General features: G+C 42.1%; 1 protein-coding gene across 1 annotated transcript in view; it reads left to right on the top strand.

The window, feature by feature from the left end:
• The window catches only part of LOC126147098 (cholinesterase 1-like), a 127640-nt gene extending 112698 nt beyond the window's left edge, over positions 1–14942 (top strand). The window contains exons 10-11 of the mRNA XM_049915668.1: positions 8818–8950; positions 14310–14942. Coding sequence (XP_049771625.1) covers positions 8818–8950; positions 14310–14478 — 302 coding nt within the window. The 3' untranslated portion in view covers positions 14479–14942. The remainder of the gene's footprint in view (positions 1–8817; positions 8951–14309) is intronic.
• Positions 14943–15468: the final 526 nt, after the last annotated feature.

Raw genomic sequence — 15468 nt, 5'->3', positions numbered from 1 at the left:
AGTGCACTATCCGAAAATTTCCTGGAGCAATTAAACAGAGAACCGATTCGTGGAGATGACATCTTGGACCTACTGATAACAAACAGACCCGAACTTTCCGACTAAGCGCAGAACACGGAATCAGTGATCATAAGGCCGTTGCAACATCCCTGAATATGGAAGTAAATAGGAATACAAAAAAGGGAGGACAGTTTATCTGTTTAGCAAGAGTAATAGTAGGCAGATTTCAAACTACCTAACAGATCAAAACGAAAATTTCTGTTCCGACAGTGTTCAGTGTTTATGGAAAAAGTTCAAGGCAATCGTAAAATGCTATTAGACAGGTACGTGCCGAGTAAAAGTGCGAGGGACGGGAAAAACTCACCGTGGTTCAACAACAAAGTTAGGAAACTACTGCGAAAGCAAAGTGAGCTTCACTATAAATTTAAACGCAGCCAAAACCTCTCAGAAAAACAGAAGCTAAACGATGTCAAAATTAACCTAAGGAAGGCTATGCGTGAAGCGTTCAGTGAATTCGAAAGTAAAATTCTATGTGCCGACTTGATAGAAATCCTAGGAAGTTCTGGTCTTACGTTAAATCAGTAAGTGGGTCGGAACAGTATACCCAGACACTCTGGGATAATGGCATTGAAACAGAGAATGACACGCGTAAAGCTGAAATATTAAACACCTTTTTCCAAAGCTGCTTCACAGACGAGGACAGCACTGCAGTTCCTTCTCTAAATCCTCGCACGAACGAAAAAAAGGCTGACATCGAAATAAGTGTCCAAGGAATAGAAAACCAACTGAAATCACTCAACAGAGGAAAGTCCTCTGGACCTGACTGGATACCAGTTCTATTCTACACACAGTACGTGAAAGAACTTGCCCCCCTTCTAACAGCCGTGTACCGCAAGTCTCTAGAGGAACGGAAGGTTCCAGATGGTTGGGAAAGAGCACAGGTAGTTCCAGTTTTCAAGAAGGGTCGTCGAGCAAATGCGCAAAACTATAGGCCTATATCTCTGACGTCGATCTGTTGTAGAATTTTAGAACATGTTTTCTGATCGCGTATCATGTCATTTCTGGAAACCCAGAATCTACTCTGTAGGAATCAACATGGATTCCGGAAACAGCGATCATGTGAGAAACTACTGACCTTATTTGTTCATGAGACCCAGAAAATATTAGATACAGGCTCCCAGATAGATGCCATTTTCATTGACTTCCGGAAGAAGTTCGATAAAGTTCCGCACTGTCGCCAGATAAAGTAAGAGCCTACGGATTATCAGACCAGCTGTGTGGCTGGATTGAAGAGTTTTTAGCAAACAGAAGACAGCATGTTCTTCTCAATGGAGAGACGTCTACAGACGTTAAAGTAACCTCTGGCGTGCCACAGCGGATTGCTATGGGATCATTGATTTTCACAATATATATATAAATGACCTAGTAGATAGTGTCTAAAGTTCCATGCGGCTTTTCGTGGATGATTATGTAGTATACAGAGAAGTTGCAGCATTAGAAAATTGCAGTGAAATGCAGCGGATAAGCAACTGACCCTTAAGATAGACAAATGTAATGTATTGCGAATACATAGAAAGAAGGATCCTTTATTGTATGATTATATGATAGCGGAACAAACACTGCTAGCAGTTACTTCTGTAAAATATCTGGGAGTATGCGTACGGATCTATTTGAAGTGGAATGATCATATAAAATTGTTGATAAGGCGGGTGCCAGGTTGAGATTCATTGGGAGAGTCCTTAGAAAATGTAGTCCATCAACAAAGGAGGTGGCTTACGAAACACTCGTTCGACCTATACTTGAGTATTGCTCATCAGTGTGGGATCCGTACCAGATCGGGTTGACGGACGAGATAGAGAAGATGCAAAGACGAGCGGCGCGATTCGTCACAGCGTTAGTTGGTAACCGTGATAGCGTTACGGAGATGTTTATCAAACTCAAGTGGCAGACTCTGCAAGAGAGGCGCTCTGCATCGCGATGTAGCTTGCTGTCCAGGTTTCGAGAGGGTGCGTTTCTGGATGAGGTATCGAATATATTGCTTCCCCCTACTTATACCTCCCGAGGTGATCACGAATGTAAAATTAGAGAGATTCGAGCGCGCACGGAGGCTTTGCGGCAGTCATTCTTCCCGCGAAACATACGCGACTGGAACAGGAAAGGGAGGTAATGACAGTGGCACGTAAAGTGTCCTCCGCCACACACCGTTGGGTGGCTTGCGGAGTATAAATGTAGATGTAGATATCTACGATGATGTTGAAAGGATGGTTCATACAGTATAAGGCACGATCAAAAAATTTTTCCTCTGGGTCGTTGCTGCAGCGTATATGCAATTTAGCTCCACTCCGCTGTCACCAAGGGATTAGAGTGGCATTCTTGACTTTTCGAGTGCCTGCAGTAAATGCGAAAACGAACTACGAGTATGACTATGTTATTAGCAAATGCGTCCAAACTGGACCAACGTGCTGTTATTCTTATGCCAGCCACTGTGGCCGAGCGGTTCTAGGCGATTCAGTCCGGAACCGCGTGACAGCTACGGTCGCAGGTTCTAATCCTGCCTCGGGCATGGATGTGAGTGATGTCCTTAGGTTAGTTAAGTTTAAGTAGTTCTAAGTCTAGGGGACTGATGACCTCAGATGTTAAGTCCCATAGTTCGTAGAGCCATTTGAACCATTTGAGTGATGTCCTTAGGTTAGTTAAGTTTAAGTAGTTCTAAGTCTAGGGGACTGATGACCTCAGATGTTAAGTCCCATAGTTCGTAGAGCCATTTGAACCATTTTGTTATTCTTATCTTGGCTGCCGATAAACAAACTCCGGTAGACAGTCATCGGGGAATGAAGAATTCGTGTGTCGAAAACTTCAAGAAGCGTTGCTGTTCCATGATACCGCACATCCGCATTTTGCAAATGTCGCAACGCAGAAGCTACGCCAACTCAAGTGGGACACTGGAGCACCCGCGCTGTAGTCCTGACCCCTTCCAATGCAATTATGATACCTTCGGGTTGTTAAAAAGGCCTTGAAGAGTTGACGATTCCTGTCGGACGAGGACGTGTTGCAGGCACTTAATGGACTTCGTCACGCAGCTGAACGCCGTGCTCTGCCAAACGGTTATCTTCACTCTGGTGCGTCTGTGGGAAGATTTCCTCAATGCTCACGGCGATTTTGCCTGTTTGCCATATCGACTCTGTACTTCCTTTTATGTGTTGTGTGTTAGAGCGAAGGAAGATTATATAACGAAAGAGTGAAAGACATTAGCTTCCAGTGAGCACTGAATGGGGCAAGTTAAAAATTTGTGACGGGCCACGGTTCACTGGGGCAGGTGGGTTGAGCACTGCGCCTTCCAGACAAAGTGGTCACCAGAAGCGCACGGACTACCCTAGTTCACCTCCCGTCAGACCCAAATTCTCAACTGATACCGCACATTACTGATAGCGCCCGTGCTCCTTGGCCTCATTACTCACAGCATCTCGCCGATTCCCGTAAGAGTTGGAGCTTGGTGTGCGTCTACACTAAAGGAATCAGTGACTGTCTTCAGATTAATTGATTATAGGTAGTGTCGTTTCCCAGATATCATTTTGATCCTGCAGTCATTACGATTTAAGACACAGAGGAACTAAATTTATTAGCTATCAGTGGGCACTGATTTATATCAATGGCGCAAATTGAAACTAAATTCACGATACTTCCGCCATCTACATATGGGCATATCGCTATCCCATCACTTTTTTTCACCTCCGTCTACATTCCAGACACCGTTTTGGTAATCTAATAGTGTGTGGTATACGTAGCTAATACGATATGCTTTTATTTTTTTGTAAATTTGTACGAAGTCTAAATCCTTTCCTTATGTGTCCAGGTACAACGTTGGGCTTTGCGACAGGAAACAAAACTGTTTGGGGGATAGAGTTAATATCAGAACCATTACAGAGAACACAGAACTCCAGTGGGTACGAAGGCAAAGTGTACATACGAAATATTTTTGTCTTATTTTCTATATGGAAATGTCGAAACGGAAATTATAACTACACACAAATAACATTAACAAGTAAGTGGAGTGCAAAAAGAAGCCTCTGAAGAAGAGGAAAAATGAGCTTGCTTGGAATCCTGTGATCGAAGCAGTAATCAGCAGGCGTTATCAAATAATACATCTTCAAATGAAAAACGCTTGACAGCTATTATTTTAGCGTCACAGCAAAAGTCAAACATATTTTGGAATGGGTCCTTATAATACAGGGTTATGTCAGGTCCTTTTTTTCGGAAAAAATGAATTTAGTTGAGGTAGAAAGTGTTTGTCCGTTAATGTACTCGCATGTAGAAATGCTATCAGTTTATAACTGAAGAAAAACACACCACTTAACTAGTAACATTTTCTGAGTACATGCCTGACCAGTTCTCTTCCACACGTCCTGCGAAACTTAACTGATAAAAAATGTCTTAGTTATTCCCATTCACACACCCGAGATCACAATTCAGGTACCCAGGTTTTATACGATCTAGCGTTCTTCACTGTAGCATTACATGTAATGCAACGTTGCCGTTCTGTATTTGCACAGTTATCAGTTTTGTGTAGGAAATAACAGAAACGGAAGTTGTGAATGAATGTTTCCAATGTCAACAACCAAATGTCCTTGCCAGATCAGTGAGTTTAGTTTGAGTCAGTCTCAAATACTTACAGCAAAATCACATATATAAACCTCCAAAAGGTGTTCGTGAAAATATTGTTTATATTTCATAAGACAATTATTTACAATAGACTGCATGGCAACATTCGTACTGTGGCTTCGAATAAAACTCAGTTAATCTTTTTACGCAGCAGTAATCCGCTTCCATCCTTCTACACTCTAATACAAAGAAAGAGAGACGCACAACGAAGGAATCTTCCGAATGGACAGAAATCGGTAGATGTGATAGACATTTACAGACAAACGATTACAATTTCAGAAGAACTGGATGCTTTATTCAAGAAAAAGAGCTTGGCAAATTGAGGAAGCCGTAACGCGTTGGTCCACCTATGGCCCTTAATCAAGCCCATATTCGGCTCGCATTGACTGATAGAGCTGTTGTACATCCTCTTGAGGGATACTATGCCAAAGTCTGTCCAAATGATGAGTGTTGTTGTTGTGGTCTTCAGTCCTGAGACTGGTTTCATGCAGCTCTCCATGCTACTCTATCCTGTGCAAGCTTGTTCATCTCCCAGTACCTACTGCAACCTACATCCTTCTGAATCTGCTTAGTGTATTCATCTCTTGGTCTCCCCCTACGATTTTTACCCTCCACGCTGCCCTCCAATACTAAATTGGTGATCCCTTGATGCCTCAGAACATGTCCTACCAACCGATCCCTTCTTCTGGTCAAGTTGTGCCACAAACTTCTCTTCTCCCCAATCCTATTCAATACTTCCTCATTAGTTACATGATCTACCCATCAAATCTTCAGCATTCTTCTGTAGCACCACATTTCGAAAGCTTCTATTCTCTTCTTCTCCAAACTATTTACCGTCCATGTTTCGCTTCCATACATGGCTACACTCCATAAAAATACTTTCAGAAATGACTTCCTGAAACTTAAATCTATGCTCGATGTTAACAAATTTCTCTTCTTCAGAAACGCTTTCCTTGCCATTGCCAGTCTACATTTTATATCCTCTCTACTTCGACCATCATCAGTTATTTTGCTCCCCAAATAGCAAAACTCCTTTAGTACTTTAAGTGTCTCATTTCCTAATCTAATACCCTCAACATCACCCGACTTAATTCGACTACATTCCATTATCCTCGTTTTGCTTTTGTTGATGTTCATCTTATATCCTTTCAAGACACTGTCCATTCCGTTCAACTGCTCTTCCAAGTCCTTTGCTGTTTCTGACAGAATTACAATGTCATCGGCGAACCTCGAAGTTTTTATTTCTTCTCCATGGATTTTAATACCTACTCCAAATTTTTCTTTTGTTTCCTTTACTGCTTGCTCAATATACAGATTGAATAACATCGGGGAGAGGCTACAACCCTGTCTTACTCCCTTCCCAACCACTGTTTCCCTTTCATGTGCCTCGACTCTTATAACTGCCATCTGGTTTCTGTACAAATTGTAAATAGCCTTTCGCTCCCTGTATTTTACCCTTGCCACCTTTTAGAATTTGAAAGAGAATTTTCCAGTCAACATTGTCAAAAGCTTTCTCTAAGTCTACAAATGCTAGAAACGTAGGTTTGCCTTTCCTTAATCTTTCTTCTAAGATAAGTCGTAAGGTGAGTATTGCCTCTCGTGTTCCAGTATTTCTACGGAATCCAAACTGATCTTCCCCGAGGTCGGCTTCTACTAGTTTTTCCATTCGTCTGTAAAGAATTCGTGTTAGTATTTTGCAGCTGTGGCTTATTAAACTGATTGTTCGGTAATTTTCACATCTGTCAACACCTGCTTTCTTTGGGATTGGAATTATTATATTCTTCTTGAAGTCTGAGGGTATTTCGCCTGTTTCATACATTTTTCGTGATGCGTTAGATCGTCAAAATTCCAACTGGTTGGAAGACGCTGTCCATAATGCTCCAAACTCTCACGGTTTGGGAGAGATGCAGCGACCTTGCTGCCGAAGGTAGGGTTTGGCAACCATGAAGACAAGAAATAAATACTTTCGCCATGTATCTGCGGGCATTCTCTTGCTGAAATGTAAACCCAGGGTGGTGATACGCCCGCTAAACCCGCTGGCCAGAACAGGTGATTAGGATCACTAAAAGTTTAACTTATTGCAATTTAACAACACCTTTAAACCAAAACGGCACATACGAACATTTACAACTACGAGTTTCAAAAAGGCAATTATTCTCAAGTAGTAAAAACATGCAGTTAAAATTGCGTTGCTGAGAGCCTCAAGGCAAAGGTGAATAGACAGACATAAACAAGATGCAATACAAACGGCTGGAGGCCCACAACAATTTTCAAGATTTTAAAATAAATTACCATAACCTTTCAAAGGTTTAGAATAAGGATTTAAGTGGCTGAACGCTCACAATTTCTTTTCCAAAATTCAAAAATACATAAAATCCAGTAAAAGCAAGAATCTCTTAAATCATTGGCTATCACAGATTATAAACAGACGAACACCGTTGAGGAGGACAATAATGAAAACGGCACTCAGAAGCGTCCAGGGAGGTCGGTCTGCCCTCGTTCACTTAGGTGAGACAGGTGGTGAGCCCAACTACACTTGATCCGTCGGAACCCAACCACGGGACAGCCACGGACCGACTGACAAAACGACTTGCTTACCACCAGTCGGTACATGAGAACTCAAACACAAAAATTAAGAACGAAGTTATCCACAATGAAATATGTATTCAGCTGTCAAAACTACACACTATGTTGGACAGCGACAACAGAAAGGACGCTACCTGAAATTACGTTAGTGGCCAGAGCAGGCAGCCGGCCGGAGTAGCCGTGCGGTTCTGGGCACTACAGTCTGGAACCGAGCGACCGCTACGGTCGCAGGTTCGAATCCTGCCTCGGGCATGGATATGTGTGATGTCCTTAGGTTAGTTAGGTTTAATTAGTCCTAAGTTCTAGGCGACTGATGACCTCAGACGTTAAGTCGCATAGTGCTCAGAGCCATTTTGAACCAGAGCAGGCAACCGGAATACTAACGGCCACAAGGCAGAAAATTCCGCTGTTGCACTTGAATTTTAGTCAACAAATGTAGTTAACTGCACCGCATGGCGGCTAAATTTCAGCAATAGAAACACTCAGTGCTGCTCACAGGAAAACCTCCCAACAGCGAACCACCGAAACGAACCGCACGACATGAATGGATGTGGATTAGTTAGTTGAAACGACTACTCAACTCTGACGTCCTGGGTCGGTGAACCACGAAGCTCCTAGCAATCGGACAGCTCCATAGACGCTCCAACACTGCGCAGGGACCGCCAGCGGACCGCTACGGTCGCAGGTTCGAATCCTGCTTCGGGCATGGATGTGTGTGCTGTCCTTAGGTTAGTTCGGTTTAAGTAGTTCTAAGTTCTAGGGGACTGATGACCTTAGAAGTTAAGTCCCATAGTGCTCAGAGCCATTAGAGGAAGACAGTCAGGTTGGTATCCCACCGCTATCTGAGGCGTCTCCAGACTACGCCTTCGCCCTGCCATGTCATTGACTGAAGTAGACTTGTTTTCAGTGACGAGTCCTGCTTCGAATTGAGCCCCTATGACCAAAGAAGACTTTTCTGGAGATGCCCCAGACAGTGGTGGTATACCAACCTGACTGTCTCCCTCTATACGGCCTGACAACCAGGAGTGATTGTCTGGAGTGCCATTTCATTTCACAGCAGGAACACTTTGGTTGTCAAGCGCGGCATTCGGAAAAGACCTTCGTGGTGATCACTAGTAAGGCAGTGATCCAGAATGACTAATAATTTATTTGATGCACAATAGAAACGTTACTATGCAGGCTAGGGTAAATAATTTTGTGATGCTGGAAGATGATCAGGTGATCTAAACTGATATTCAATGAATATTAGTTTTAAAAAGTGCTTACGAGTTGTGGGACAAATTCTGCACAAAATATATTCAGTGTAAGTGCGATTTCAGTGCGATGGACAGTTACTAACTACATACATTCTTATATACCCAGAGAAGTTTCCACATAGAAGCATTGGTGTAGAATATAACGAATATATCAACTAACTGGATTGGAAGTCACAGTACATGAACGAAGTCAGCCTGTGTTTCTGATGTGTAAATATTGTGTAGTACTTAAGTATATTTTAGGTTACATACACTTCTTTATGAGTGCAGATTGGTATATTAATAGAATCCAACTTTCTTTTTTTATTCCCTCTAGGAGTTGCGCATGGAGAAGACCTGAAATATCTTTTCCGCACGACCTTAAGCAAACAAAATTTGGATCGGGATTCTGATGAAGGTAAAACGAGGGATCGAATGGTTGGAATGTGGACAAATTTTGCGAAATATGGGTAAGTTGCACTTCTGTATCGTACTGTCAGTGACATAATGTTACCAGAAAGAATCTATTCCCCTGCCATTTCTAAGTCAAGGTTTTCTCTTCAAGAGATAACATCATTAATAGCTCTAAATGTATCATCGGGTCTTAACGCGCCATTTCCTTAAAAAGACTGAAACTAAAGAATTCCAAGTCTTGTATGAATGCTATTACGGATCGACCGGTGTTGTAAACGATCACTGTTTCAAGAAAGAAATTCCAGGACTAAATACAACTTGTGTGAAGACTGTATGGGTATTACACTGGATAAAAAGGTATCAGATACCTGGGTACATTCGTTTTCAACCATTTTCCAGAACATGCTGGAGGTAATTTTGCGAAGTTTCAGAGAAAAATACCAAACACAGAGCTATTACGTTCTCGGTAATTCGCAAAACTATTCCACATATAATGCATATAAGTGCTTTAAAATAATTCATTCCATTCATACAGTCTCTTGTATCCTACTAAAAAAGCATGTCTGACACCTTTCCACATCTCGGAGGATCCATGGGATATCATTATTTACCACTGGAACGTCCCTTTAGTACGTCCTCGAAGTTTCTGTGGCGTGCGTCACGTCACAACCACGCTATCCAATACAAATAAAGAACGGTCGCTGGCCTCGCTTTGACCATGCGACTGGTTTATTCTTCTCCGAACTCCACTGTCAGTAATTAAAAGCCCTGTTGCTACTTAACTAATTTTAGGTAAGATTACTAGATCCGACTAATGGATTGGGAAGATTCATTGCTAACAGTTCAGTGAAACACGTTCAACTGCCTATTAGCAGTAGCTGTTGATAATTACCCCCATAACCAGACGAGAACACCATTCAGAATCTAGAGGGATTAAAATTACTCAAAAACGCCGCTCTCCGATATGCCCAGAAAACAGTGATATTTATTGACCAGAATTAACACTAGGGAAGTCTGTCTCGTTTGCTAAACCCGTACTATACAGCTAACTACTGGCTACACTTTTCCTCTGAACTCTTAACTTATTGGTCGGCAGCTCGTGGTCGTGCGGTAGCGTTCTCGCTTCCCACGCCCGGGTTCCCGGGTTCGATTCCCGGCGGGGTCAGGGATTTTCTCTGCCTCGTGATGACTGGGTGTTGTGTGATGTTCTTAGGTTGGTTAGGTTCAAGTAGTTCTAAGTTCTAGGGGACTGATGACCATAGATGTTAAGTCCCATAGTGCTCAGAGCCATTTGAACCATTTGAATCTTAACTTATTACTCCGCAACACACACAGAGAACAACAGAAAAAGCCTAAGCGGTAATCGACCCCCATGCATGGTATCGAATATGTTGTCGGTTTTCCATACCGGATACGTAGTTCCGTTGATCACGAAGGATCAATGACTCCAAGACTCCGAACTCCTAACTACTCTAGACACAAATTCCGCCCATGTCTTAGCACCCCTGAAGGCCGACATCCAACTTTTCGTGACCAGAAATGATTATAAAGAAAAACGTCCTATACGCTGCGATGTTTCCGAGTTAATTAGCGCTGAAGTCAGCCATTCTGGCCGTTGCACGCTCAAGTACAGGGGGACCGCCAGAGAGGGGTCGCAACACCTGTGTTTCGTTTGGTTTCCTAAAACCGAATAAGAGAGCGATACAAAAGCTGGACATGTGACGATGGTAAGGATCGAACCCGAGGAAAAGACTGAGCATTCGCGCGCGCTATCATCTGCGGTATGAAATAAAAAAAACTGACTCTAATCATTCTGGCGGGCAGCTTGAATTTGCGTGCGAAGGCCTGACTGACTATCTTTAATGCTAATTACCTCGGAAACGGCGTAACATAGCGAATTTTTTTCTTAACAATTATTTCTCAGAATAACCTACTCTGCAACACTTACATCCTTTCAGACTGTTTCTGATCGTCCTGTATAAGTCTTTCAGCAAATCAGAAAAGAGAAGCAAAAGAAGGAATTGTCCGTGGTCATTCCCCCGCTATTTCTTCCAGCGACCCTGAGAGATGTTGCAGTCCAACAGGACGCTTAGAGCGCTTTCTTCAACGGATGTAAAGGGGAAATTACTCTCCATGAGAGAGCAGCCGTTTAGAAGGATTAAAGAAAATCTAGCCCTTCCTTTTCAGGTAAAATAAATCCCTTTCACCCGGCCGCCGGAAACTGGCTGAATCGACTACCAAACTGGAGGACGGCTGCAACACCAAGGCGGCTTTGCACACCGTGTGTTACAATGTGAAACAAAACGTTATGTATGCAAAGATGCCAGTTATCGTTAGTTCATATTGTCAAACGTCATTGCCAGCAGCGTACGGCTATGGCGTGAACTTCACAAATGCATTTTAGGTAACCGTTATTCTTGCTTCCCTTCCGTAAAGTCTCCCTTTCAAGCGCATCCATAAATAAATATAGAACGGCATCAGACGTTGCTGGCGCTATGCACAGACTGCCTTCGAAATACAACAGACTATTCTGGATGAAGCGTAATCTACAAACACAGAAGTAAGATACAGTGATTAACAGATAAGTGTGATAGCGTTATTATTATTCATATTACTCAGCCATGATTTAGCGAATAGTTGTAATCTTAATCATTATGTAGGTGAGTGTAACGGCGAGGAATATTTACCCAAAACATTGCAGTAATATCTGGTTTGATACAGGCAGAACACCACGCAGGTTCAAAGACTGTGAACAAGTAGTGATGGGTGAAATATATTCGCATTTGCGGATATGTACAGCCTTCAGCTGTATAATGGAATGATGGCATTGAAAATTTGTGCTCAACCGGAACTCGAACCCGAATTTCCCACTTGTCACGAGCAGTCGCCTTCTACTTCAGCTGCCGGAGCATACTTTACGGCCAGGACCAGGCTTCCATGTGTCGTCGTCCATGTGTCTACAAGCTTCCTCCATACTTTCATTATGTACATTCCCGTGCAGGGGAGACATTTTAATTGAAAGTCGCTTGTCTTATATTGTCGGAGAAATACGATATTGCCATGCATTCATTTCTGATACTGATCAAGCGACTATGAATTAAAATGTCGCTTCTGTACGGGAATATAAATAATGAATCCACGGGTGCAGACTGTAGACGCATGGGTGACGAGATATGGATGTTTGCGTCTGGCTGTGAAGCGTGCTCGGGTAGCCGAAGTGGTTAAGGCAACTAGTAGTGTCAAAGATTTCCAGTGTCCCAGACCGACACAAGTTTCCAGTGCCGTCATTTCATTGCACAGCTGAAGGTTGTCCTTATTCGCAACTGCAAGTACCTCTCATGTTCTTGATGGCAGCTGGAGTCACCGCAGCGATTGTTCCTTCGGACGTACATGCACTGCAACAAACATTGTATTTATCTGCAGACACTGGGCAAGCGAATTTCCAATAAAATGCCTCCCGGACGGGAATATACATAATGAGCGTACGAGTGCAAGTTGTAGACACATGGACGATAATATATGGAAGTTTGGGTTTCGCCATGAAGCGTGCGCGGATAGCTGAAGTGGTTGAGGCGATTACTAGAGACAAGCGGAATATCTGAGCTCGAGTTCCAGTCGTCATTTGAAAAGAAAGTTGAAGACTGTCCTTATTCGCAACCGTGAATACATTTCATGTATTTCATAGCAGCTGTAGACGACGTAATGCCTGTTCCTTCAGACGTAGCAGCCTTTGAATACACGACTGAGTCCCTATCACTCAGTTATTTCCTACAAACGCTTTGGAAGTACGAGATACGATGTGGAGCAATCAGTAGGCTTAATTGTTCGAGAAGCAACTTCTACAGGCTTAGACATATTTATAGGTTTCTGAGAAACTGCAGTTTGCCTCCATGAAAGATTGTTTGAAATATAATTGCGGCGTAGGTGCTGGAATTTTACTCATGTTTCTCGGACTCATAGAGTATGAAACTGAGAGCAGACACAGTGCATTCGAGGAAGGGAAGCGCGAATGGTCACAGACTTCTTTCGACTGGCAGCAAAATATGACAGATATGCTCATAAGTCTCAGATGGCAGAACAGTGAAGAAAGATCCTAAATATCCGTTGTATATCTGTGCCAAGAGAGTTCGAACAACTGACTTTCAGACAGCACCTGTGAAAATCCACAGCCCATGAAGTATCGACGTCTTAGAGATCGAAAAAATAAAATTAGACTAGGCATAAAAAGAAATCAAGACATCTTTCTACCCACGATTCACATACAAATGTAACCGAATAAACCTTAATATAATTTGCAATAAATGGTACCTTTGGAACGTGTCACAGGACAAAGATGTAGATGTCTTTCGAGAATGAACACATATTTATGAAATAGAGATCTCTTATTCCTGGTATAGCTATTGAAGAAGATGTGGAAGTAGATATTGTGATAACTGTGTAAATGAAGTAGCTATTACGTACCTCAAGGGCTTACAAAGTGAAATACTAGTATTTACGTAATGGAGCTGTTCTTCATGTATCTTACTAGTTTCCGAACTTTGTCCAATATGGCACTGCCGAGAAGTAAAATTTCTCTGTCGGTGACAACATACAATGTCTGTATGGGTATTCTCCAGAGAGAATGTCAGAAACCGTCAACAACTGAAAACACTTATCGTGCTGTTAAACTCTTCAAAGTCACAAGTAGCTGTTGTACTAAACGCATAATGTTTCGTTTTCTTCATGGAATGTAGCTGAGTGCTCCTATCCCACACTTATTTTTGTGAAAGTCAGCGATATGGTCTCTCTGTAGTGGTATGAGTCATTTAGTACTATACAAATCGTTTCCTCTCAGTATTTATCACTAACAGTATCTCCGTGATAAAATCTGCCTTATCCTCAACGTTTCCCACCAGACACCAACGCCTGGCGTACTTATTAAAAGTCTGGATCATGACTTTTACATCGATTGTCGTCCGTGTATGTATGCTCAATGCCATACTTTCTGTTACCTAATTATTCCATGTTCATTAACTTCAGACTGCAGGTAATCTGGCACTCACAAACACCTCCGACCAAACGCGAGAAATGAAATGGCACTGGTGAAGCCAAATGATGTTATATGTAACCCACTACCCTGTACTTGTTTATATGGATTCTTGCTGTGATTGACATAAAACGTGTAATTAACTGTTTAGACTTCAGCTCTAAAAAATAGCTTACGTGTTCCTATATTTGTGTGAATATTATCCTTCACACTGGCGCTCATGAAGATCAATACATCATCCCAATCAGTTACAACAGTTAATTACCCTATGAAACATACTAGTAGTGTTTGAGTAAGTGGGAAGTCCACACACTCCTACTTCAGTCAATGTGTGACAAATCTCAAGCTAATAGCTTTTTTAGGTGACAAAAGTTGTGCTTCTGTTACAGAGATCCAACGCCTATTACGACAATGCAGCTTACAACGACGTGGAAGCCGTACACGGAGTCAGACCAGTACTACCTGGACATAGACACTGATCTCAAGCTGGACAGCTCACTTGACGAGGAGCGCATGGATTTCTGGCACCAAGTGCTTCCACCTCTCCGTCATATATAGTATTTACAAATACAGGGAAACTGCAAGGCACATTTTCGACTAGCAGTATTTGAATGTTGATGCTCATGTTAATACGGCAGCAACCACGAAAGAATTTCAACTAATAACAAAATAACACTTTTTGTTTGCATTATGTTATAGCCGTAATCACGAATACATCCTTGCTGTTTTGTACAGAGCAATTTGCTTTGTCTTCTTATTTTACTCCCACAGTTTCAAAGCAATAATGGTTTGATCACTGTCTTATTGTCAGATGTCTAAAAATTCCAATAAACGCTAACGTTTCTCAGTTAGCGAGATTTGTTGTCATGTTCTTGGATAAACAGAGTATTTATTATTACACACCTGTCACATGATGCAGTATGTATTTCCCTGATGTAATTAGACGTATATTTTGTGTAAATATCGAGAAGGTTTCTATTTTAAAGCCTTAAAAAGTAAAATAAAAAATCTCTTCAAACAAATGTTTCTAATACATGATTACAAAAGTTTATCTTGAAGTGAATCTGTCACACGAATATTTCACTCTATAGTTGGAAGTGGGGCGAAACGAAATTGAATGCGACACGGATATTCGAACACAGGTACGTGCTTTTGTCGAGCAGTGTTCTCCATGTGAACACACGTGACGCTCCAGCTCACAGCTTCGGTTGATCAGTGATCCTACTCTGCTTTCCCGCATCGTGTCAAGTTTTATTGACTAACACTGATGGTAAAAAGGTTTTTGGCAAGAATGGCTTAGTCATAGCAAAGATTGTTGTATCAAGTAGGAAAGGCTTGTCGATGACTATATCTACAAACTTGAGGTGATAAGCTACATCCCAATATACAGCCATATTTCATTTGTTGGGAAGCTTCACCGACTTCGTTGATTTCATTTAAAGAACAGCATTCAAAGTCTGAATGCATGTACTAAGAAAATGGCAACAGCAAGCATCCTGTTTCCAATTGGTAATGACGACCCCCCCAGAAGGCCTGTTGAAGTGTTGA

This window comes from Schistocerca cancellata, chromosome 2, assembly GCF_023864275.1.
Source record: "Schistocerca cancellata isolate TAMUIC-IGC-003103 chromosome 2, iqSchCanc2.1, whole genome shotgun sequence".
Classification (NCBI taxonomy): Eukaryota; Metazoa; Arthropoda; class Insecta; order Orthoptera; family Acrididae; genus Schistocerca; species Schistocerca cancellata.
This window is presented reverse-complemented; position numbering and strand designations above follow the sequence as displayed.